Raw genomic sequence first — 25,266 nt, 5'->3', positions numbered from 1 at the left:
TGTGCATGTTGACTTCCGCATAAAGGGTTGTAATGTAAGAAGGGAGATGAGGTTGACTTGATCATTGCTTGCAGAGAGAGTGAAACCTTTTCATCATGACTGATCTTCACAGCTGGTTATTTGCATCCTGGATTCTCTGTTATCTCACAGGTGAGTTTCACATTTATACTTAAGTGTGGCTGTGACAGTGAGGAAACAGATTAAAAAAAAAAAAAAAAAAAAAAAAAAAAAAAAGATTAATAATTTTTAAAACAGTATGATTTATTTACAGTTGAGGTCAAAAGCTTACATACATCTTGTGGAATATGGAAAATGTTAATTATTTTACCAAAATAAGAGGGATCATACAAAATGCATGTATTTTTTTTTATTTAGTACTGACTTGAATAAAATATTTCACAAAAGAAGACGTTTACATATAGTCCACAAGAGAAAATAATAGTTGAAATTATAAAAATGACCCTGTTCAAAAGTTTACATATGCTTGATTCTTAATACTGTGTTGAATACCTGAATGATCCACAGTTGTTTTTTTGTTTAGTGATAGTTGTTCATGAGTCCCTTGTTTGTCCTGAACAGTTGAACTGCCCGCTGCTTCTTAGAAAAATCCTTTAGGTCCCACAAATTCTTTGGTTTTTCAGCATTTTTGTGTATTTGAACGCTTTCCAAGAATGACTTTGTGATTTTGAGATTTATCTTTTTACACTGAGGACAAGTGAGAGACTCATATGCAACTCTTACAGAAGGTTCAAATGCTTCAGAAGAAAACACACTGCGTTAATAGCAGGGGGGTGAAAACTTTTGGAATTTGAAGATCAGGGTAAATTTAACTTACTTTGTCTTCTGGGAAACATGTACGTATCTTCTGTAACTTTTAAATGGCAGTACTAAATGAAAAAAAAAAGATATTTAGGCAAAATAAGAAAAATGTACACATCTTCATTCTGTTCAAAAGTTTTCACCCCCCGGCTCTTAATGCGTTGTTTTTTTTTTCCTTCTGGACCATCAGTGAGTGTAAAAAGATGCATCTCAAAATCATACAGTCATTTTGGGAAAGGGTTCAAATTCACAAAAGTCCTAAAAATCCAAAGAATTTGTAAGACCTAAAGGATTTTTCTGAAAAACAACGGGCAGTTTAACTGTTCAGGACAAACAAAGGACTCATGAACAACTGTCAAAAAAAAAAACAGCCGTCGATCAAGTAACAACAGTATTAAGAATCAAGCATATGTAAACTTTTGAACAGAGTCATTTTTATAAATTCAACAATTATTTTCCCTTGTGGACTATATGTAAACATCTTTTATGTGATATATCTTATTCATATCAGTACTAAATAAACATGCATTATTTTGCTAAAATAATAAACATTTTGCAGATTCTGTAAGTTGTGTGTAAACTTTTGACCTCAACTGTATATAGTATTTATTTATGCAGTAACCCCTATTATCATTTTATACAGACACAGAACAGATGTTAACAATACGTTTTTATATAGATTCAATTTTATGATCTAAATATCAAATTCTCTCAGTTTCTCAATGCAGGGACGTCATTGTGCAGAGTTTCGAGGGCGAGAGTGTCATTTTGCCATGCAAATATGACAGCAAATATCACGGAAAATGTCACATATGCTGGATGACGGGGAGACATTCCTAATATGGGTTGTGGTAATGAAATTATTGGAAGTGATGGAGATAAAGTGGTGAGACAAAAATCATCCAGATACCAGCTAATGGGAGAAATACAGCACGGAGACGTGTCTCTGACAATCCAAAACATTAAAAAAACAGACTCTGGCAAATACGGATGCCGCATACATGTGCCTGGACTCTTTAATGATGAGATGTACTACGTCCACTTGATTGTTAATAACGGTAAGTGTTGAAAGCAAAACTTTTCATGCCAAAACACTTGAAATTAAATCCCAGTTATTTAATTGTTTAAAACATTTTCCATCATTCATTTATCATTCTGCTACAACTCCTGCTAAAAAGATTTTTAATTTGGGGTCAGTAAGACTCTTCATTCAGCAAGAATAGATTAAAATGATCAAACTTGACAAATTATTACCTGACGTCTGGAGTATTTTAACTTCATTTTAAAACAGAACTTTATTAAAATAAAAAAAATGCATTTTTGAGCAAATAAATGCTCTTACTGACCCCAGACTTTTACAGTGTGAAGTGTAGATGTAGAAAATATTAAAAAACAAGATTTAAAAAAAAATAGTACATTTTTACATTGAAATACACTTTCTTCAAAGCACTTATTCCAACACTGGAAACTACATCCATGTCAAGCAGCACATCTGAGCATGAAACCACAGGAGTTTTCAGCACTGCCATGACAGAGGGTACTTGTGTGTGTTTACGTGTTAATATATGTGATTCTATGCTGTCTTTGTGAATCTGTCATGGCTGAATGATGAAAACCATGACCAACCAAAAACAAACAAAAAGGGTGAATGAATACATTAATAAAGAAGTTGTCTGCCATCATTCCGTCATCACAGATTAGATCAGTGCTATGTGAAGTCAGTCAGTTGTCAGCAATTTTGTAATAGTCACTGCTCATGTGAGAGTGTGAACGTTTTAAAAAGGAACATTCTACATCCTGTTTCAAAGCACCTGGTCCAACCACACCAGAGCCTTTGTTAACCACTATTTCTGGGCATATAACCTCTGAAACACAGACCACTGAAACTTCAGGAGGTATTATGATTTTAACCCTGGCAGTGAATCTATAATGACTGAAGAAAAGGATTCATTCTAAATAACTGACTCAGTTCTCATTATCTGTAATCTATTGCCATTAATAACGCTCGATTTTGGCGAATATGCGATACAACAAATTTAGTCATTAAAGATCTCTGCTTTCTTAAAACACATTTAAATGGGTAGTTTAATGAACATTATGTGACATGATCCTTTTTTGTAGTAGAAACGAACACGACACAAGAGAGTTCTACATCCGTCAGTTCAACAAATGCTCCCGAGACAAGCACTGCTGAACTGTGGTCCTCCGGCACGACACACGGTATGACACAGCAGATCATTTTATGCTCTTTCTAATTATGCGTAACATGTATTTGTGAATATGCTGACTGACCATTATGTGTTTTCATTATAAAGAAGACATTCCATTTGATTATCGTGAATCATCCTCTGTGGAAAACAAAGAGAGCGTATGTATTTCACCACAATATAAAGTCTTACATGTTTTTGAAACATGTTTGAAACAAAACTTATACTGATTTGTGTTTGAAGGTAAATGCATCTGCAGTGATTGTGCCTGTTCTCCTGTTACTGTTGTCTTTGATAGTCATTGCTGTTATTCTGATATGTGAGTCCAAAGTGCATTCAGTCAATTCACATTTTTAAATTTCACAGCAATGTTCGTCATGTTTGTTAATTATAAAATGAAACCGTGTTTCTATTTTCAGTGAAGCAAAAGAAGAAAACCAGAGCTGCGGGAGACATGTAAGTCAATCCTTGAAGTGCTATTTATCCATTTTATTTTTCCCGTAAGAGCGAGAAACCATTTGTAAATTTTATGGGTCTGGCTTTATGGGTCGGTCTCATGCACCCAACTATTTTTAGCTGAACAAAACAGCTTGTTTGCTGCTTGATATTGGAAATTGCTGTGTCTTACCATATTATTTTAATGTGTTGTTTTAATTATGAACACACTCGTTTGTAGTGCAAACAGTTTTACCTTTTAGTCCACATTGTTATGCTTCTCGTTATTTCCTTATAGCAGCTAATGAATCGAAAGTCTTGCCCACAGACTTACTGTTGCGTTGAAGAGTAAAGTGGATACTGAATTTAGAATGATTAAAAACAATAATTACAATGTTATTTGGATTAAAAACAGATATAAATAAAGCAATGAAAACAAATGGGAATTTACAGCTGGCATGACACTGCAAAAATACAACCACTCGTCAGTAAGATTATTAGGGGTTCAAGCACGTAGTGCTGAAACCCTATTGTAATTGTTAGGATTTTTATTATTATTTTTATTTTTCTGCCGTAAAACTGATCATGCAGAACAAACCGTAAGTCCTAGAGACTTCAGATTTGGCCAGATGGTAGACCTCAATTTGGGGAGAACCTATCAAAGTATCAGCCCAATCGGCCTATAGGTGCGCTACACCGCAAAAAACTAACTTTTTTTTACATTTTTGGCCGTAGCTCGTACAATTTTTGTCGTAGACTCAAAAATTTTACATTGTTGCGATCCTTGGGTCAGATTTTTCGCACGACGTACGTTTTTTCCGCAAAATTGTGTTATATCCAAAACCTACTTTTGCGAACTAGTCCTAGGTTTTCAGAACCAATCAGAACCAAACCAGTGCAGAAATATTCTCTGGACACTGAATATCAATAATTATCAAAAAAAAGTTGAAATTTTGTTTTTTGCGCGTAACAGCGCGGAAAAACGTGTTACGCTAACGTTAGCCAATTGCTAATTGTGGCTATAACTCAAGAAACGGAATGAGATATATTCACCAAACTCGGTATGTATCTGTAAGAGCTCGTTTTTAGGTCAAATAAAAAAATTGCAGCGTTCGGCCACTTGGTGGCGCTATAATAACGAAAAAACATAAAAACAGCTATAAATACGCTACAGTTAGTCCGATTGACTTGAAAATTGGTATGCAGCATCTTTGTCCAAAGGGCCAAGAAAATCTATGAAGACATTCGCGTATCTTAAAAAACATGGCCGCCATCGGCCAATCAAGTTTGAGCACCCATTAGACAAGGTTAACAAAGGCAGATCGGAATGAAACTTGGCAGGCCCTAGAGGTCTGTGAGAAATTTGAAAGAAATCGGTCACCAGGTGGCGCTTACGAGTTTTGCGCATAACCTAATCACGAGGTGTTTCACGCATATGAATAATATTCATATCATATGATAGATCTTCTCATTCTGAACAACTTTGCCTCAAGAACCACTGCTGTCAATCAAATCATTCATTAATTATTCAAGATTATTTAAAAAAAACAACTTTTGCGAACTAGTCCTAGGTTTTTTGGCCGATTGTAACCAAACCAGTGCAGAAATATTCTGTGGAGTCTGAGTATCAAAAGTTATCCAAAAAAAGTTGAACGTTTGAATTTGGACAGCTTTAACACGGTCATTGAAAATGTTGTTGTTTACCTAGTGTACCCAAAAGTCTGTAAATCCTAAATGACAACTCAAAACTTCATGAAATTATGCAAGGTCATATATCATATGATTCCAAACAAGCTTGCAAAATTTTGTGCAGATCGGGCAAAAATTGGTGCTGTAACAGTCATAAAGGTTAAAACCAGTACATTTCAATGATAAAGTCCCTGTAATTGGCATTATAATCAGTACATGGCAGCAGAGGACCACTCATTGGCTCTTATCTGACACAGTCCATTCAGTTCATGGAGCTCTCTTCTAACGAGCTGATGAACTTAATCAGGTGTGGCCAATAAGGTATGTCTTTCTTATGTAGTGCACTCCAGTCAGTTCATGGAGCTCTCATTTAACGAGCTGGTGATCAGAATCAGGTGTGGTCAACAAATAAGGCAGCACAGAGCCATGAAACATTCTCTAGTCTCCAACTAGCCCTAGCTTTTAAACTTAAAAAAAAAAAAAAAAAAAAAAAAAAAAAAAAAAAGATCAGTGCAGTACAATCCTCTAGACTCTCCAGGTTGATAATTCTCAAAAAAAATGCTAAATATTTGTATTTGGACAGCTATGACAGGGTCATTTAAAAATGTAGTCTTTATATAGTGTACCCAAATACATACATGATGTAATTCTAAACAATCATACAACATTTTATGGAGATTGGGGAAAAAATGGCACTATAATAGTTATAAACATTAACAACTATTATGCCCATTGTAAGGTCTCTGCAGTTATTAATTATAGCCACTAGATGCCACTAGAAGACAACTAATGGGCTCATTAAAATCACTTATATAGTATTTTTCAGTTCTTTCTTCTTAAAGATACAAGATGTTACGTGCTCCAAAGTTTCAATCCAAATCTAATCAATCACAATACACATTTTAAAGTCCCGATCTGAAACAAATGATTCGCGTTACGCATTCAGATTGGAGCGTTTCGACACGTTGTTTTAACACATTTGGAGTTTCGAAAAGCTCTGTTTCAATTATCACTAGGTGCTTTTTAAAATCATTACAAGCGATGTCAACTTTTAGAAATAAATGGCTCTTTTAATTTGATCTGGCTTTTGCTAGCGAATCGCTTAAAATAAATGATCGAAGTCATGAGTTTGAATCAATCGAAAGCCAGCGTAAATCTGTTCCTCTTTTCACGTCTTCAGCGAAAGTGTTTTACCGTTTACTCAGCAAATTGTCAGTTCTGTTACTGCTCACTAGTTTTATGACATACTAGTTTTATGACAACTGAAATAAGCGAAAAAGAATGATGTTTTTTGAATTGCGATCAATAATTCAAAAGCTTTTCCAGGTCCTCTTCAGGAATATTGCTATTTTCAAGGGTTTTCTAGGCCTAAACCCTTTAATTGTCACTCCCATTTTTGAACACAGACCTAAAAATGCATTATCCAGACTTAATTTTTTATAATTAATTAATGAAAACATTTTGTAATATGATTTTGATGTACATTTTCTGTGGTAATGCAATGTCTGATTTTAAAATGCCTTTCAAAGGCTGAATTTTGAGATTTTAAATTTTGAACCGATATATAATTTCTTATGATATCTAAAGTTGCACTATTGACATATATTAATCTATTACTTTTCCTACATAATTTCTAACACAAAAATATGGTAAAATATCTATTTAGGAGTCTGAGACCTTTTCAACGATGTATAGTTTGTATGATTAGATTAGGATTTATTTGTAATATGGTGAAGTAAACGTCTCACTGGGGGGACGGTGGCAGTTAAAGGGTTATTTCATATATGTATGTCATGGACATTAAATGTTTCTCATAATTTTTCTCCCTCAGAACACAGAACTCAGACAACTCTGTCATCTACAGTAACTCCGGCAGCAGTGTGGGCCTGTACAACAGAGAGATGGCTGTGGAAAACGTCTATCAAATACAACCTGAAAATGAATATGAACAGTGGCATTAATTCACATTTACTGTTTACCTTTAAGCTGATCAGTGTGGACTTTTTATCTTCTGTCGTATTTGCACTGTGTTTGTAAAAATGTGACAGCTATTGCTGATCAGAAAAAAAATGATGCTCTGGACTAACCTTATACTTTGACGTCTAGCAGCTAACATACTGCAACACTATATCTTATTAAAACTAATATAAGTTAACTGATCTAAGAGTGAATGTTTCATTTACCACAAATGTGTTTTGACACCACAGCTGAATATTTCCGAACGTCTCACAGAGTTAACACCAATTCAGGGCTGCAGAAGTGCTGACGTGGGTTCAGAGAGGTTATATAACTGAATACAATAGAAACTAGATGGTAAAGGAGGTCATCCATTGGTTCAATAACAAATTTAAATGCCAAAGTCGATGAAAACAGTCAGATCAGTGTTGATATGAGTGATCAATCAAATTTTTCCACTGGTGGGGACAGATAAAAATGCGTTATTCATATTTGCCAACAATCATCATGCTGGTTCACACCTCTTAGCACTCATCAATCACACCCAAGAAACTTCCTTCCACCATAACAAACCAAAAACAGACTTCTGATTAACTAGCATGCAGTTTTTCACAAGCATGAATGTTGTTCCACAATTTGTGTACATAGGGCGGAAAAGATTTGTGCAAATCTCTTATCAGTAAGCTCAATGTTAATATGTTAACAAATATCAGCATAGATAACTGTTTAAAAGTTAGGAGTCAGATTTTGTAACTTTGTTTTAAAAAATAAGACTTATGCTCACAAGGCTGCATTTATTTGTTCAAAAATACGATAAAGCTAGTAATATTGTTAAATATTATTTCAATTTAAAATAACTGTTTTCTGTTTGAATGTATTTTAAAATACAGTTTATTTTCAGCATCATTACTTCAGTCTTCAGTGTCACATGATCCTTTAGAAATCATTCTAATTTGCTGATTTGCTGCTCAAGAAACATTAGGCTATTATTATGATGATCAGTGTTTACAACAGTTGTTTTATTAACATTTTTAGTGGAAACTGGCTTCATTTTTTTTTTTATTTTTACGTTACATTTTTCAATACTTACAATATTTTGATGTAACGTTATAGAAATACTAAATCATTTTAAATCTTATGTAACATTACAGTTGTCTACTGTCACTTGTGACCAATTTAATGTCATTGCGTAATGACTTTTTTTTCATAAAGCAGAATTATTAAAGTTTACACGTTTTAATTCGCAATATTTTGACGAACTAAAGTAAATAGGTGGTAAAGATATGTAAGAGCAGTGTTAATTAAGATATTAGCCTAATATTTTACCTGCCTGACCGGAAATGTTAAGAACAAACATTAATGTTGTCAAGAATCTTGCCCTGGAAATCCTGGTTCAGTTTGGCCAACCACAAACAGATTTTGTTCCTCAGACAGTTTTTTGCACTCTTCTCCTTGATTTGTTATAGGCTAACTTTTGGCAGTCTAGTACTCCAAATGTTTTTCCTGGTCCGACCGTTTAGTACAGACCAAAACATGACAATAATTGACCATTTTCAGCAGCAATAATCAAGAAAAAATGCAAGTTTTTCGGTTCAGTGACATCATTTACATTTAATGCTGCCAGTATGTGGCCACCTGATGACGCATTGTGAAAACACTCTATTGATATTGATTTAGTAGAGGTATTGTAGCTTATTTGATCAACAATTTAATACTATTTGATTCAGTGTAAGCCTCCTAGATCATTTAAGGTCATTGTAATAGCCTAATAATTAGCTGTTTCACAATCATTATTGTCTCAAAATACCTGAACAGTCTTTAGCTGTTCCAGCTGAATAGTCTCACTCTGTCAATGTTTGTTCAATAATTAGTCAGTTCCTCTATTCTGATGAAGAATTACTTGGTTTATCCAAAGATCCAGCTGTGATTGTATGAACACTTTGCCCCACTTTGTTTACCAACAATAGCAAACACACGTGCCACCATGGACATGGCGTGTGCTGTGTGCAGGCCCACTGAATCATTCATGGAGCCTGTTTACTGGCACATAGCTAAGATATCCAGATAAAACTCCGTCACACAATGGCCCTATTCTTTGCCGCACAACTCCACCTCCAGACGAGGACTGCAGATGGGTCAGTGGCCCTGTCCTTCTTGGAGATGTCACAGGCGCAGAGCTGGAGAACACAGTGACTCTTTCACATGCCCTCCTCTGCATAACCCTGGTGCCGCCCAGCACAAGGCAGTGTTGCCTAAACACCACACTGGCTGGTCGGAATGGCTGCTCCTCCCTGGTTATCAGTACTGCACTGGATCCTCCTCCTCAAAATTTCAGGCAAGAAACGCACTATAAATTACAAAAATTATGTCAATGTATTATGGGAAATTTAACTTTTAACAGAAAATACACTGCAAAAAAAATAATCTTCAGATCTTGTTTTCCAGTAAAAATATTGGTATATACTGTAAACAAAACTTGAAAAACAGCATAAGATGTGATTGTTTTCAGAAATTTTACAGGAAATATAACTTCAGTTTATTTTTATTACCCCCGTGTAGTAATTTAGTAGTTTATTTCTTATTTTAAGCATATTCAAAAAATAAACTTAATTTAGGATTTATTTAAAATAGTTGGAATACACAGCAAAAATATCTCTTTTTTCAGTTTTTATTTTCCTTTTTTCCATTTATTACATTTTTCATGCTTAAAAAAATAATAAAACAAGATAATGAATAAATAAAAAACAAAAGGATTAGCCAAGGATAGATAGATAGACAGATAGATACTTTTAGATAGATAGATAGATAGATAGATAGATAGATAGATAGATAGATAGATGGATAGATAGATGGATATTATAATCTTATTATCTTGTTCTTTGGAATTAAGATATTTTAAAGAGAAACAAGTCAAAACATTTTCCAAAATTTTTTTTTTTTTGCTATTTAATTTTTTATATAGAATATATAATTATATAGCAAAAATTGCATTTAAAAAGGGCTAAAAATAGCATTTTTCATAGGTATTATTACAGTGATAGATTGATTTGCTCTTTGGATATTTTTAATGGGAGAATAATCAAAAAAAAAAAAAAAAAAAAATTTACTAGTTAATTTATATGTACAATATATAGAATTAAATAGCAAGAAATTGCATTTAAAAAAATTGCAAAACAGCATTTGTTTTAGATAGATAGATAGAACAAGTCAAAAATACTTATGAATTTACTATTTAATTCTATATATATATATATATATATATATAATACGATTAAATGGCAAAAATGGGTTTTGACTTGTTTTCCATTAAAAATATCTTCAGGTAAATTCAGGTAAATTTGTAAAAAGTGTCCCGATTAACCTGAATTCATCCCTTTTTTTCCTTTTCTTTGTTTGTTTGTTTGTTTGTTTTTTTGTAATGATTTATTATGCTCTGTCATACTGTTTCCAGATGAATTCAGGTCAACTGGGACACTTTTTGCCATTGAGATGACATGGAGAAAGTGTCCCAATTAACCTGAATTCACCCCTTTTCTTTCTTTTTTTTATACTGATTTATTATATAAACTAATGCAATGCATCCCCATTCATATCCAAAGCAACCTCTGAAATGTTGCTACTTTTGTTCCATGCAGCTGATGGTTCCTCCGTGTTGGCGTTTCTTGTGACGGAGGGCAGCACAGTGATTTTGTCGTGTCATTACTCAGTGAAGCACCACGGCCTGAGCCACGTCTGCTGGGGACGGGATTGCGGAACATTCTGGTGCAACGACATCATCGTTCAAACAGATGAGTATGGCGTCATCTCCAAAGTCTCCGACAGATACAAGCTCATCGGAGACGTTTTGTCAGGACAAATGGACCTGGGGATCCAAAAAATACAGAAGACAGACAGCGGGCCGTACTGCTGTAGAGTGGACATAGAAGGGTTTTTCAATGACAAAAAGGTGTCTTACACGTTGAGGGTCATGAAAGGCAAGTCAGGCAAGATACTTTAAAGTTGGACAACATTTGAAGAGCTTCATATTTTAATAAATTTTAATGTATTTTCATTTCTGAAGCTCCAACGACTGCACCTCCAACAACCACGACCCAGATTACTACAGAACCACTGGAGACACAATCAGGTGAGGTGCATTATTTTGTAACTCAAAAGTTGTTTTTGAAGCCAGGTTCAATACAGATGGTTCAGAATATAGAGTTTGGAGCATGAAAAGATCAGTTCAAGAAAATTGCATTAAAAATGTATTGTAATTGAATTCCAAAGACAGAAATAGATAAAGTACAGTTAAAGACAAAAGTTTACATACACCTTGGAGAATCTGCTAATCGTTAATTATTTTAGCAAAATAAGAGGGATCATACAATATGCATGTTATTTGTTAATTTAGTACTGACCTGAATAAGATATTTTACATAAAAGATGTTTACATTTATTCCACAAGAGAAAATAATAGTTAATTTATAAAAATGACCCTGTTCAAAAGTTTACATAAACCTGATTCTTTATACTACTGTGTTGTTACCTGAATGGTCCACAGCTGTGTTTTTTGTTTTGTTTTGTTTTGTTTTGTTTTGTTTTTGTTTAGTGATGAGTCATGAGTCCCTTGTTTGACCTGAACAGTTAAACTGCCTGCTGTTCTTCAGAAAAATCCTTCAGGTCCCACAGATTCTTTGGTTTTTCAGCATTTTTGTGTGTTTGAACCCTTTCCACAATGACTGTATGATCTTTTCACACAAACTAAGGGACTCATTTGCAACTATTAGTGATCAGTGAGCATTTGAACCTTCTGTAGTAGTTGCATATGAGTCCCTCAGGTGTCCTCAGTGTGAAAAGATGGATCTTAAAATCATACAGTCATTTTGGAAAGGGTTCAAATACACAAAAATGTTAAAAAACCAAAGAATTTGTGGGACCTGATGGATTTTTCTGAAGAATGGCGGGCAGTTTAGGACAAACTAGGGACTCCTGAACAGCAACAACATCATCAAAAACACAGCTGTGGATCATTCAGATAACAAGAATCAAGTGTCTGTAAACTTTTGAACAGGGTAATTTTTATAAATTAACTATTATTTTCTCTTGTGGACTATATGTAAACATTTGATGTGAAATATCTTATTCAGTTCAGAACTAATTAAAAAATAACATGCATTATGTATGATCCCTCTTATTTTGGTAAAATAATGAACATTTTGCAGATTCCGCAAGGTGTATGTAAACTTTTGACCTGAACTGTATAATAAAATAAACAATTCAATGTGCAGTCTGAAAGAGCACAAGCTATGGGAGCAAAATAGCCTGAATCTCAAAATGAATCAGTACCTTAAAAAAATATAGTTTTGCCTATAGTGTCTTAGAAATCATTTCTGCTGACTGCTTTTAACAGCTAATTCCTTTATACGTGATTTGCATAGTAAGTGTCATGCACGTTATTTGCCTAGACCCTTGGTTTTACCATTCAGTCAGACCACAATATATGATGAATCACCAGTTGCATTTCAGTTGCACTTGTACACAGGCTTAACGTGTCATGAGAGACCACATAACTCAAATGTCACAGACCCTTGTGGTTAGAAACAACGGTTCTCACGTATCAACCGGCAAGCAATTTCCTGACTTTTGCTCTGAATTTCTTAGTATCTTCGCTGTCAGATCAGTCCAGAGGAGAAGACTTGTCATTCTCTGACATTTCCTGGCAGAATGTCACTCATGTGCATTCTGGAGCTATGGTGAGTTACTGGTGCACAAACACAGTATATGGAAAATGAACAAGTCACTGTTAAGATTCTAATGGTACTTCCTCTATACGCAGTTATCACTTTAGTCACTGTTATAATCAGTTACAATAATCAATTCAATAATAAGTTCTGCAGTTAAAATCACTTCTCTCCATGCATAATAAAAAAATGTTTTATTGTGTGGGAAAATTAAGAATATTGTGAGTAATATTATGAGCAACCTTATGAGTCATTGTATCTTGCAACATATAATTGCCAGCATGCTGTATAAAGTTTGTTACATCTCACTTATCTATTTATATGCAAACTACTTTGGGATCAGTAAGATTTTTTAAAAGAAAGTAATACTTTTATTCAGGAAAGATGCATTAAATTGTCCAAAACATGCAGTAAAGATAATGTTACAGACAGTTTCTGTTAATAAATTTCTCAATTTATCAAAGAATCCTAAAAATATATTATGGTTTCCACAAAAATATTAAGCTGTTTTTAACATTGATAATAATAAGAAATTATTACTATCAATGATTTCTGAAGGATCATGTGACACTGAAGACTAGAGTAATGACTGCTGAAAATTCAGATTTACATCACAGGAATAAATTACATTTTAAATTTCTTCAAGTAGAAAATGGCTGTTTTAAATTGTATTAATATTTCACAGTTTACTGTATTTTTTACTGTTTTTACTGTGTTTTTGATCCAATAAAATGCTGTCAAATTAAAGGATATATAAATAGCTGGGTGGAAGTAACTTTTGAATCATTTTGTTAAGGAACTGAGACTTTAATGACGTCTGGTTTTATAACAGAGCAAAAAGCTCCTCCAAATAGCAACTGAAAATGCTGAAACCTTTCTAAATTTGTTATTTAAAGATGGAGGAGCCGATCTCTAGGATCACGCTACAGATAAACATCCCGGTTCTGTCTCTGTCTCTCAGTCTGCTACTGCTCCTCTTGGGCACACTGGCCCTTTTGACCTTTAAACGTACGTATAGCACTCAGTTATGAATCGACTGGATGTTTGTTTAATGAAACTGATAGTTAAAAACGTACTTGTATCTTTACTGAAATTATGTATATTCTGATTTAGGTGGCTTTTATGGGAAGGCCTTTGACAGTGGGTGGTAAGTGCATGTGATTCATTTTGCGAATACCACAATGTCCTTAGTAACAGTGTAATCACAATGACTATGTTTTGAACCTCAGTTTCTCAAAGGAGCCCCGACACATTATTTATGAAATTCGCACGAGAAGACCAGTGGAGGAGAACATCTACACTTTGGAATAAACACAAAAACCATCTGTTTTTTTGCTTTAACATACACAAGCATAAATGTATACATTTTGCAGGTCTTTAATATTGTTCATTTTTACTTTGAGAAGTGGATAGTTCATCCAAAAATGGGTAAACTAGGGTTGACATATTCCAAAAATTGTGTATTTTGTACATAAAAAACGTTTTATTTTAAAATAATAAGTATTTACTGTTGATTTTGTTTGTGTATGCTCCTTTAAAATAAAATATTAAACTGTTCTTTAAGCCTCAGAGCCAATTATACAAATAATGCACAACTATTTATCAGATTCCAATGGCTGTTTGACCACTAATGTATTGAACCACATGAAAAACCTGCCCAGTGGGCAATTGATGATAAAAACACGTCAGTTTGATGTCAAAAAACAGGTCAAATATGCAAATCAAACTGGCGTCAAAACTTGACGTGACATTGATTTGATGTCAATTGAACATCAAATATATTGACTTACATATCCACCTTATTTTTCCGTAAGAGTGGGTGCGGACATTTGTACATTTTATGGGTCTGGCTTCCAGCCTCATCTGCATCCAGCTATTTTTAACTGTACCAAACAGCTCTTTTTGCTGCTTCATATTGCAAATTGGTGTCTTTTTGGTGTAAAAGTGTCTTTCCATATTATTTTAATTTATTATCTTAATTATGAACACTCTGGTTTGTAGTGCAAATAGTTTTAACATTTGCACATTGTTATTTCCTTATAGCGGCAGGGTTGCCAGGTTTTCCCAACAAAACCCGACCAATCAAAACTAGCCTAAAAGTAGCCCAATCAGATTTCGAGGGGTGTCCCCCGTTAAAAAGTCACTGGAGACAGTAAGTGTCAAGTGTTGATGTCAAGATATAGAGGAAATGGAGAGAGCAGCTGGTGTCATGTAGGGTATCTCATAAAATATAGGAAACAAAATGTGGAAGAGATTTATTTAAAAACCCATAAACTTCTGAAATGTAAACTAAATATGAAAACATATAGGCCTATCTTTAAAATATCCTCTGATCCAGAGGAGGTCTTGTAACATCCTTGACATGTGTTTCTGTCCTGTGCCGCCCCTGCAGCACATAGAAACATGATTTATTGCTTTATAGAATTTCTTCAGACACTTAATATTTCCACCAGAAATATTGTATGTGTATGTGTGCTTATTAGGTTTCAGTCAAATGACTGTATATTTGAACTATGACTTTATTTTTGTCAGACTGGCGATTGTGTAATTTCGTAAAACACTCATGTGTTTTGTGTCTGTTTGCATGTGACATGCTGTTAGTCACGAATGGTTAGAAGAAAGAGCAGGTAATGCTCTCCAATGTCCAGATTGAATATTTTAGTAGGATTTTGTTTTATTATTTTAACATTAGAAAAAAAGTAAATCCATGGACATTTCCAAGTATGTTTGGGCCAAAGAATTAAACTATACTGTAAACATACAGGCTGATAGTGGGATACACAATAACTTTCATGCCCTCATGTGGAGGTGAGAGGAATTACAACCACTTCCCACCAGTCACCTCGGATGAGTGAAATAAACATCTAATGGCAAGTTTCAATGAGCCCAAACAGAGAAAGAATAAGCAACAGGGCAACATACTTTGATCGAAACAGTAACTTTTATTTACCTGACAAAACCCAAATTAATTTGTGTTCATAATTGTTTACACAAGGGCAATGATCGCTAACTACCCTGGTGAAAAAAAACAGCATATGCTGGTAGGTAGGTTTTGATGCTGGTTTAAGCTGGTCCTTTGCTGGTTTATGCTGGTCCTTAGCTGGTTTAAGTTGGTCCTTTGCTGGTTTTTGCTGGTCAAGGACCAGCATGAACCAGCAAAGGACCAGCTTAAACCAGCATCAAAACCTACCTAACCAGCATCCCAGCATCAAAACATACCTACCAGCATATGCTGGTTTTTTCACTATAAGGTAAAATAAATAAATAATACATTGTTTTCCTTTAGCAGTGTTTCATATGCTGGTTTCAAACACTAAAACAGGAAATAATGATTTTCGTGAATTATGTAATTCAAACTAAAATATAATTTTATTTTGAGCAAATACATCCTGGAATTGTTTGGGCATTTTATCCGCACTACGAATGTTATTGCACTAGATAAAATATCAAGTCACGTCATATTACATATCAAATTTAAATGTGGCCAAATATTTTGGGGGGCACTGGACAAATGAAACATCTGCCTTTATGCTTTCTTGCTGAAAAATTATAATTACATGAACAGTGCTGTATTAAATGTTTGTTAAAATGAAATCACTAAATTATCCTGCTGTATAATAATAATAATAATAATAATAATATAAAAACATTCTATTTTATTTTAATGCTTGTGGGAATCTTCCGCTCTCAGTTCTAAATCCTTATGATATCATAAAGAGTTTTAGAACGTTGCGCGGGACTATATAAAGCACGAAACTCACCTGCTCACTTTGTGGAGAGTTCGGAGTATTGTTATCAACGGTGTTTACCTTGTGTATTCGGTTGTTGATAGCGTTTTTTTCTTGAGTATGGGACAGCGACAATCTCGTAAAGAGAAAGCGGAGGGTGGTGAGTGTGTGCACGGGATCAGTCCCGGTGCATCACTTACACCCACGGACCACAAGGCGGAGGTCCATCCTCGTTCCGACGAGACGCCTGAGTGTGTCGGTGAGGGAGGCGGGCAGGAGATAGGGGGAGACAAGGCCAAGAAGAAGAGGAAGAGAAAGAGGTTTCGGAGGTTTACCTCTTTCTTCTCTTGCTTGTCTCGTCCTAAATCCACCAGGGCTCAGGATGAGCAGGTGGAGCAGGGTGAGGTGGACCAGGACACTGATGAAGCCCCATCGAGGTGTACTGATGGTAAGTTAAATGACAAGCTCTGAACACATTTTAATTGTTTACGCACAATGCAAAAATCACAATCACACATCATAAAAATGCAAAAACTTGTGATAAAAGTTTTAATAACCACATTATTGTTCCTGTAGTGGGCACGGCCATTTGTAAATTTAATGTGTCTAGCTTCTGGTCTCATCCACATCCGGATACTTTTATCTGTAAATGATATTGATATTGTAAACTGGTGTCTTAACATATTATTTCAATATATAATCGTAATTATGAACACAGTGGCTTGTAGTGTGACAGTTATACTGTTTACTGCACTTCGTTATTCCTCTCGTTATTTCCCTACGGTGGCTTAAGAACTGGAAGTCTCACATTACCAGGAAACAGCTTACTTCCGCATTGAAAATAGTTGAATATTTCAAGATTTCAAGTAGTCAACTGTTCCTCTAAATGAAAAATGAATATGAGTATGTAGTATTTTATTGATACTATTTACTTAAAACAAACATTTGGTTGATATTCGTCTCTTTAGATCAGACTTCTCTACAGGACGTCGTCTGTACTGTAGAGGAGGATGATGATCATCAGGAGCCTCCTACCAGTGATCCTGAGGTCCTTGCCGCTCCCGATGACCAGCAAATGGTGGACACCCATCCTCAAGATCAGGACGGTCCAGCCAGTCCGTCAGCAGGTGAGAGTGATTCCCATCTGCTGAGACAGCTGGACTGTGAGAAGATCGTGAGGATTGAGGGTGAGTTTACTGTCATAATCCAAAATATAACTCAGAAACACATGCTATTCTTGTAATATATTATCTTAGGTGGATGTATATAAAAGAAAGTTCAAGTTTAGTAATAATTTGAGAATTAGAAACAATTTTAAAATAGTTCTAGAGTAGATATGGCATGCCACACTGCAGAACATGGCTTTATCATATAATACAAATGTGAAAAAAATAACTAAAATTATGTTTCAATAGAACACATTTGCTGGAAATATGCCATCGGGAAGAAGATGGGGGAAGGATCATACGGCTCCGTGTATGAAGGGACCCGCTGTGAGGACGGCCTTCAGGTGGCTGTCAAAATCACAGCGAAGACGGAGAAAGAGTCGTATCTCAGCCTTGTAAGTAGACTGTTCTCTCTGTCATCTCTCAGTCATTGTTTGCAATTTATAACATTTTGGATTAATGTGAATCACAGCATACAAATAATCAATATTTCAAACAGTCTGGGCTAAATCCATATTTGAGAAATCACTTCAGTCTTACCATCATAAAAACTGTCTTGCTTCTAGCCTGACCATCCCAGACCAGTACCTCTAGAAGTGGCCCTGACAGTTCTGGCCAATCAAGGCCCGAGCTGTCGCCACATTATAGAGCTGCTGGACTGGCAAGACCATCTTGACCAGTATTTCATGGTCCTAGAGCGGCCCTCACCCTGCATGGACATGCACGATTTCTGGCTGCATTATGACGGGCTCTTCACTGAGGGGATGGCCCGTCATTTTATGCAGCAAGTTATCGATGCTGCTGTCGTGTGCTGTTCTCGGGGGGTCTTCCATCGCGATATCAAGATGCCGAACCTCCTGGTCAACATAGAGACCCTGGAGGTGAAGCTGATTGATTTCGGCTGTGGGGACCTCCTGAAGAGCACCAAGTACAAATCCTACAGTGGTATGTATTATTTTTCAGACATGTACTTTGGGACTTGAACTGTAGTGACCAGTAACACCAATCAGATGAGATATGAACAATGAACTAACAACATTCTCAGTAGAAGAAAAGCCAGTCATAAAATTATTTTTAGTGACTAATATTAAATGCAGACACCTGTGACAAACTCTTTCCTCCAGGGACAGCGAGGTACTGCCCTCCTGAATATTTTCAGAAGGGCGAGTACCATGGGAAACAGGCGACCGTGTGGTCACTGGGAGTGCTCCTCTTCCGGATGATCACCAGCCTTTTCCCCGAGAGCAGCGATATCAGTCTGATGGACACTGATATCTGGTCCAAGCCAGGCTTCTCCGATGGTGAGATCTTTATTTCAGCTATTTTTAATTAGACAAAATTGTTTTATGAAATGTTCTTATGGATAATGCAAGAATCTTTCTCAGATTCACAGCTGTAAAGTGTAATAAGGTAATAATCAGACATCTCTCCATCTTTCTCCACAGAATGCTGCCGCTTTATCAGAGGTTGTCTGAAGAGCGACCCGGAGTGCAGGATTCATCTGGATGAGTTGCTCTTCCATGACTGGTTTAAGGTACAGAGTCAAAGACAAGCTAAAATTATTTTAGTTATATATTGTGGATTTTTGGTATTACAGTTTGATTATGTGAATATGAACATCAGCTGTCTTATGTTACTTTTCAATACCTGCAACATTATAGTCAATCCACATACACTGCATAGATAACAAGTTATATTTTTATACCTTATGAAATATGTTTGTTCAGTTTGTACAGTTTGCAAATGTACAATTTGTAATTGTGTTTTAGGTCACCTTGTAAGTCATGGAGGACAGGGTCAGCCTTGCGTCTTGCGGGCTGACATGGGTGACCCCTCCATCCCTCCAGCCTTTGCGTCTTGCGTGGCTGGCAAGCCATGGTTGCGTCTTGCGCCATGGCTTGAGGCAGTAGTTCTAGCGTCTTGCGGAACTACTCGCCTGGGGATGTGTAGATAGTGTAAATAGTTTAGTTTTAGTTGAGTTAGCTTACCCATCCCTCCAGCCCTAGCGTCTTGCGGGGCTGGCAAGCCATGGTTGCGTCTTGCGTCATGGCTTGAGGCGAGTAGTTTTAGCGTCTTGTGGAACTACTCGCCTAGGGATGGGTACATAGTCTAAATAGTTAGTTTAGTTTTAGTTAGTTAGGTTAGCTTAACCATTCCTCCAGCCTTAACGTCTTGCGGGGCTGGCAAGCCATGGTTGCGTCTGGCGCCATGGCTTGAGGCGAGTAGTTCTAGCGTCTTGCGGAACTACTCGCCTAGGGATGTGTTGTAAACAGTTAGTTTAGTTTTAGTTTAGTTAGTTATTACACCATCCAATCATATTTCTAAAAATGGAGTCACCTAGAGCTTCTCAGAGCTCCCTGTCAAGCCTGTCCCACAAGCTCCTGGCACTTCCACACTAACATGGCAACAGAGCTCACTTTCACAGCCACCTTTGGCCTAGAAATCCTGTCAGGGCTGCTCCAAAAATCACTCTGAAGGCCTTCATAAAGGTTCCTGACACTGCTGCACCAGAACAGAGAGAGGTCAGAGAGAACCGAATCAAAGGCACCACAGAGGTTACCTGACATGGTACCTTTTGAGAGCTGCCCTGGTCCGAAATCTTCTTCTTCAGGCCTGAAGGTTTATACTGATGCAACCCCAGAATCCACAGTGGTTCCAGAGCTCTGTGTCATAACAGCTACAGTCTGAAAGCCTCCCATCATGTCTGTCACAATAGCTCCTGTCATGATGGTATTGAGATTCAGGCCACGGCTGCCAAAAAACCTCCAATCAAGGCTGCCTCAGTGTTTCCTGTAATAATCTCAGCCAGAGCTGATGTCTAAAGACGCTCCAGTCCCAGAGCTCCTCACTCAACCTCCCTGGTCCCAGAGGTTCCTGCTAAAGCTGCTCTGGCCTTAGAGGTTTCTGTCTCGACTGCATGAGAAAGATCCTCTCACGGCCCCAGTGTTTCCTCTCACTGGTGTGAATACTACTTAAATATTTTACAACTCTGTGTCACATTAAAACACAATGTTTGTGAAAATAAACATAAGATGTGTTATTTTATTGTTACATCAGAGAGGTTCTAGAGAGGTTAAGTCTCTCGTTTTAACCAGTTTATATTTATCACCTGTACATTAATTTAAAAGATATACTCAAAAGGTAAGTAATACCAGGTAAGTAACATCTCAAAAAGGAGTTACACTATGTGGCCCTCAATTTACTATTTGAAGCCCAAAGTGTCAGAATATTATTTGATTAGACCACATACAAGGTACAAAATTAACCATCAAACAGCAAATTTGTTATGGTGAGGAAATAAAATAAGGTACCTGATAGTGTGCATTTATTAGAAACTATAATAAAGTATATGAATTAAATCAGCCTGTAAAAATAACTTAAGTGACACGAGCAATTCATATGAAATATATGGGCCATTCTACAGAACTGATGCAAACAGCTGTCCCACAACCAAAAAACACATTTAAAAAGCTGTAAGAAACTATAGTGTGCCTCTACCCAGATTCCACTTCACAATGTTTGTTCATGCTCATTTCCCAAAATGGCTTAATTATTATAGAGAAGAAGAAAGTCAACAGTTATGTCGTTTCTAGACCATTTGGGTTAATCACAAGCTGAGCAAATGGTGACAAGTTGTAGAATGGAATGGGTGTGGGACACTGAGGACCATCTCAGACAATTAACTGTGAGACGTAATTAACATATAGACCGCAGCTGTTACAACAGGAGCAACTTCATTTACATTAAGGATAGTAAACTGTAATGATATAAAAGGTTTGAGCTTAGGATGTTCTGGATTCATTCTGACTTAATTAAATCTGAAGTGCTGCCTGTACTTTGTCACTTTTCAGCAAACTTTTTAGCAAACCAACTACAATACTTACTGTAGTTAAATGGATTCACAAAAACAATGACACTACTTTATGGATAGATCTGGAACAAAATCAAAGCAATAACACTTCAATAACCTATCCACTTTCCATCATGGTGACAAAAAGGGATTACTCACCTCCGTCATTTATTTCAAGAAAATAAATTGACACAGTTTAAAACCAATTAATCCAGAGGTTCGGTCTTGGGGGAGAACAGTTCCTTCAATATCAACAAATTAAGTCTAGAATTAAATCAAAGGTTAATATAACCAATAACACACTTAACCCTTCTCAACTAATAGAAGAGATAATAAGATGATAATAAAAAAATTATAGAAAACTGAAGAAAAAGTTAATCAGCTGATCAAAAGTTTAAGACCATAGCCCAAAAAAAACCCCACAACAGAACTAAAAGTGTCAAAAAAGGACTCAGTAGTGAGTAGACGCAGCGTTCTTGTTGATTACTGAAGATGTCTTCATGTGAACTGTTGTCCTGTTGAAAGACCCAGTCATTACTGCACAGACGAGGGTCCTCAGTGAAGAGGGATGCCCACTGCAACATGTCCACATAGCCAGCGGTCGTTTGACGCCCCTGTACAACCTGAAGCTCCATTTTTCCACTGAAGGAAAAAGCACAACAGATCATGATGGAACCTCCTCCACTGTGCTGCACAGAAAACATCTCCAGTGGGATCTCCATGTCATGCCAATAACATTGGAAGCCATCAGGACCGTCCAGGTAAAATTTTTCTCATCAGAGAATAAAACTTTCTTACACCTTTCAAGGTCCCATGTTTGGTGCTCCCTTGCAAATTCCAAATGGGGAAGTTTGTGGCCTGGGAGGAGATGTGGCCTTTGAAGATGGTTTTTGTTCTTGAAGCCCTTCTCTCACAGATGCCGTCTTATGCTTATTGGGCTGCAATCAGCATCAGTAAGGGCCTTAATTTGGGTCGAGGATCGGCCGGTCTTTATGGACAGCCTGTCGGATCCTTCGGCTCAGTGCAGGTGAATTCTTTTTGGGTCTACCACTTGACTTTTTTGTCCCATAACTCTCAGGATTTTGAGAAATGTAAAATGTCTGTCTTACTGCGTCCAATCTCAACAGTGATGGTGCATTGTGCGAGGCATTGCGCGTGCAGCTCAACAATCCTGCCACGTTCAAAGACAGAAAGCCTTCTGCCTTTGCCATCAGGAGGTCATATCAATGTGACTGCCTGAATAACAATGACATGAAAGCCATATTTTTGCACAGATTTTAACTTTTTAAGGCTATGGTCTTGAACTTTTAATCAGCTGATGAACAGCCTGTTTGAGTTTTCTTCATTTCTCTATAAATTGCCTACTCTCTGTTTTTTTGGCTCTTGCTCATGTTTCTTCTTTTGCCATTTTGAAGCAGTACTTAAAACCTGGTTACGATCCACCAGTGTGAAATGTGAATGTTTACCCCGGTCTTAAGATTTTGTTCAGGAGTATATATATATATATATATATATATATATAATATTTAAATGTAATTTATGATAAATTATTTAATTGCATTCTGTGATTACATTTTTGTAGCTTTGATGTTTTGAATGTGAAAAGATTCTTGTGGGGGAAAGGGGGGGGCAACCTCTTCTTTTTGATCTTGTTTCAGGTATAAGCATCGAGAAAAATGATCCGGTCATCTGAAGGACAAGAAGGCCAGCAGAACCAGTGGAGCCAGGGGACTTCCACAAGAAATAGGACTTTGTGAAAAACAGAGTGACCACCAAGACCTAGAAAATCAAGAGATTTCCAGACTCCAGGCCTAAAAGATCTAGAAATGCTGAAATCCACCATGGAATTGATGGACTTGAAAGAACTGCACAGACTGAAACAACACCAGTGACTGCTTCTTTCTGAGGACTTGCTAACCAATGTGAAAAGAATAGACAACAGATAAGAGAAACACAAAGAGATCAAGATTTTTTAGAGACTATGGACAGCAGTCTTATAACCAAAATGGAAAACAAGTGGGCAAAGGACATACCCAATGCAGCATGTCCATGGTTATTCAAACAACGTATAAATTAATACAGCGAGTGAGCAAAGAACATTTACATTATCATTATTACTGACGTAAGCCTAGTAAGAATGTGTGTGATTGGTCATAATGCAAAACACTGTAAAACACGTGAAAAGAATATGATGCACTATGCGCAGATCTAAATTTAATTCTGCAGTAAACACTTTTCATTTCATTTTCACTTTATTCACAACAAACGCTCTCCATATTTTTATAAATGTTTAAGTCATGTTTACATAGACCTAGCAGAATCTGCAAGATAACAGAGCTCTAAAAAGATGAAAAATAAAAGAAAAACAACAGATCTTGCATGTTGTTGTTGTTTTTTTAGTACTGCCCTGAATAAGCTTTTTCTCATAACAGGGGTTTACAGTTCATAAGCATTTACACAACATTAAGCAGTTTAAAAGTTTACATAACCTTGATTTTCATTACCTGGTGATCCACAACTGTTTTATTATTTGTTTTTATGATAAGTGTCATGTTTGTCCTGTGCAGTCCTATTCTTTCCTCTGTTATGAAGAAAAATCATTATATGTTGCCTTGAGCATCAGTAAATTTATGCAGTTTTTGATCATCCATGTGACAGTACACAGTATTAAAAATCAGTTTTAAGAATTAAGAATCAAGCAGGTAATCTGATTAACCTGATTTTTTATTTTATGTATTTATTTATTTATTTTGCGTGTGTGTGTGTAAATTCAGTTATTATTTAGTTTTGTTTTAAAATAGCTGTTACTGCTGAATTACCTTTGGTGCCATAAACGATCTTGATTAGTTTTCTTGCGGGACACATTAGATAAAGCATTAAAATATTCTTTAAATATATTTTATTAATTACTAGTGAAATAATAAAATCAAAGTTTATCATCATGAATTTGCCAAAAATTGCTTTTGAATTCATCCAAACACCTATAATTCATAAAGTGATGTAAAAACTGACCAGCCACTGTAAAATAATGCTGCCCCACCAAGTTTTTGAAATGCCCATGGAAAGCCATAGACATTATCCAGTATGTTTGGTCTAAAGAACCAACATATACAGATAATCTACAGGCTGTTAGCAAGATACAAAATAACTTCCATGCCTTCATGTGGCTGTGAGAGTAATTACAACCACTTCCCACCAGCCACTTCAGATAATTGTAATAATCATCTACTGGCCAGTGAGCAAAGTTTCAATGAGCCCAAGAGGGAGAATAAACAGGGAAATTCAAACCTGTAATGTGATCACATACTTAGTTTGAAACATTAATTATCTGACAAAACTCAAATGAATTTGTGTTGACACAAAGGCAATTTCTAACTAAATATAAGGTTTTAAGACATGAATTCAGTTGCACCAATGGTTGTTTCCTTTAGCACCTCTGTTTTTTCTTTATGTAAGAGTGGGCGTGTCCATTTGTAAATTTTATGGCTTCTGGTCTCATTCGAGTCCAGCTATTTTCAGCTGTACAAAACAGCTCGTTTTGCTGCTTGATATTGGAAGCTGGTGAGTTACTATAATATTTTAATGTATTGTCCTAATTATAAACACACTGGTTTGTAGTGCAAACAGCTTTACCGTTTGTTATTCTTCACATTGTTATTCTTCTCATTATTTCACTATAGTGGCTATTGAACTGGA

At 36.0% G+C, this 25,266-nt stretch overlaps 3 protein-coding genes across 3 annotated transcripts; all 3 read left to right on the top strand.

The window, feature by feature from the left end:
- Nucleotides 1-47: 47 nt before the first annotated feature.
- On the top strand, nt 48-7,310 carry havcr1 (hepatitis A virus cellular receptor 1). The gene is given in 10 exon segments (XM_051093878.1): nt 48-150; nt 1,535-1,641; nt 1,643-1,877; nt 2,267-2,356; nt 2,628-2,714; nt 2,941-3,039; nt 3,135-3,187; nt 3,270-3,345; nt 3,446-3,482; nt 6,982-7,310. Coding segments are annotated over 10 exon segments (969 nt in total). The 5' UTR covers nt 48-95; the 3' UTR covers nt 7,112-7,310.
- Nucleotides 7,311-9,277: 1,967 nt separating this feature from the next.
- Nucleotides 9,278-14,383, top strand: timd4 (T cell immunoglobulin and mucin domain containing 4). Its single transcript, XM_051092355.1, has 7 exons — nt 9,278-9,441; nt 10,742-11,080; nt 11,167-11,232; nt 12,747-12,838; nt 13,723-13,834; nt 13,940-13,973; nt 14,056-14,383. Exons 1-7 carry the CDS (start codon nt 9,384-9,386, stop codon nt 14,135-14,137), a joined length of 783 nt encoding a protein of 260 aa, XP_050948312.1. The 5' UTR covers nt 9,278-9,383; the 3' UTR covers nt 14,138-14,383.
- A 1,615-nt stretch (nt 14,384-15,998) lies between these two features.
- On the top strand, nt 15,999-21,297 carry LOC127152012 (serine/threonine-protein kinase pim-1-like). Its single transcript, XM_051092400.1, has 6 exons — nt 15,999-17,002; nt 17,523-17,741; nt 17,970-18,115; nt 18,287-18,665; nt 18,845-19,021; nt 19,166-21,297. The coding sequence occupies exons 1-6, from the start codon at nt 16,675-16,677 to the stop codon at nt 19,405-19,407; spliced, it is 1,491 nt and encodes a 496-aa protein (XP_050948357.1). The 5' UTR covers nt 15,999-16,674; the 3' UTR covers nt 19,408-21,297.
- Nucleotides 21,298-25,266: the final 3,969 nt, after the last annotated feature.

This window comes from Labeo rohita, chromosome 21 (assembly GCF_022985175.1).
Source record: "Labeo rohita strain BAU-BD-2019 chromosome 21, IGBB_LRoh.1.0, whole genome shotgun sequence".
Lineage (NCBI taxonomy): Eukaryota > Metazoa > Chordata > Actinopteri > Cypriniformes > Cyprinidae > Labeo > Labeo rohita.
The sequence above is the reverse complement of the archived record's forward strand: the minus strand, read 5'-3'. Positions and strand labels throughout refer to the sequence as shown.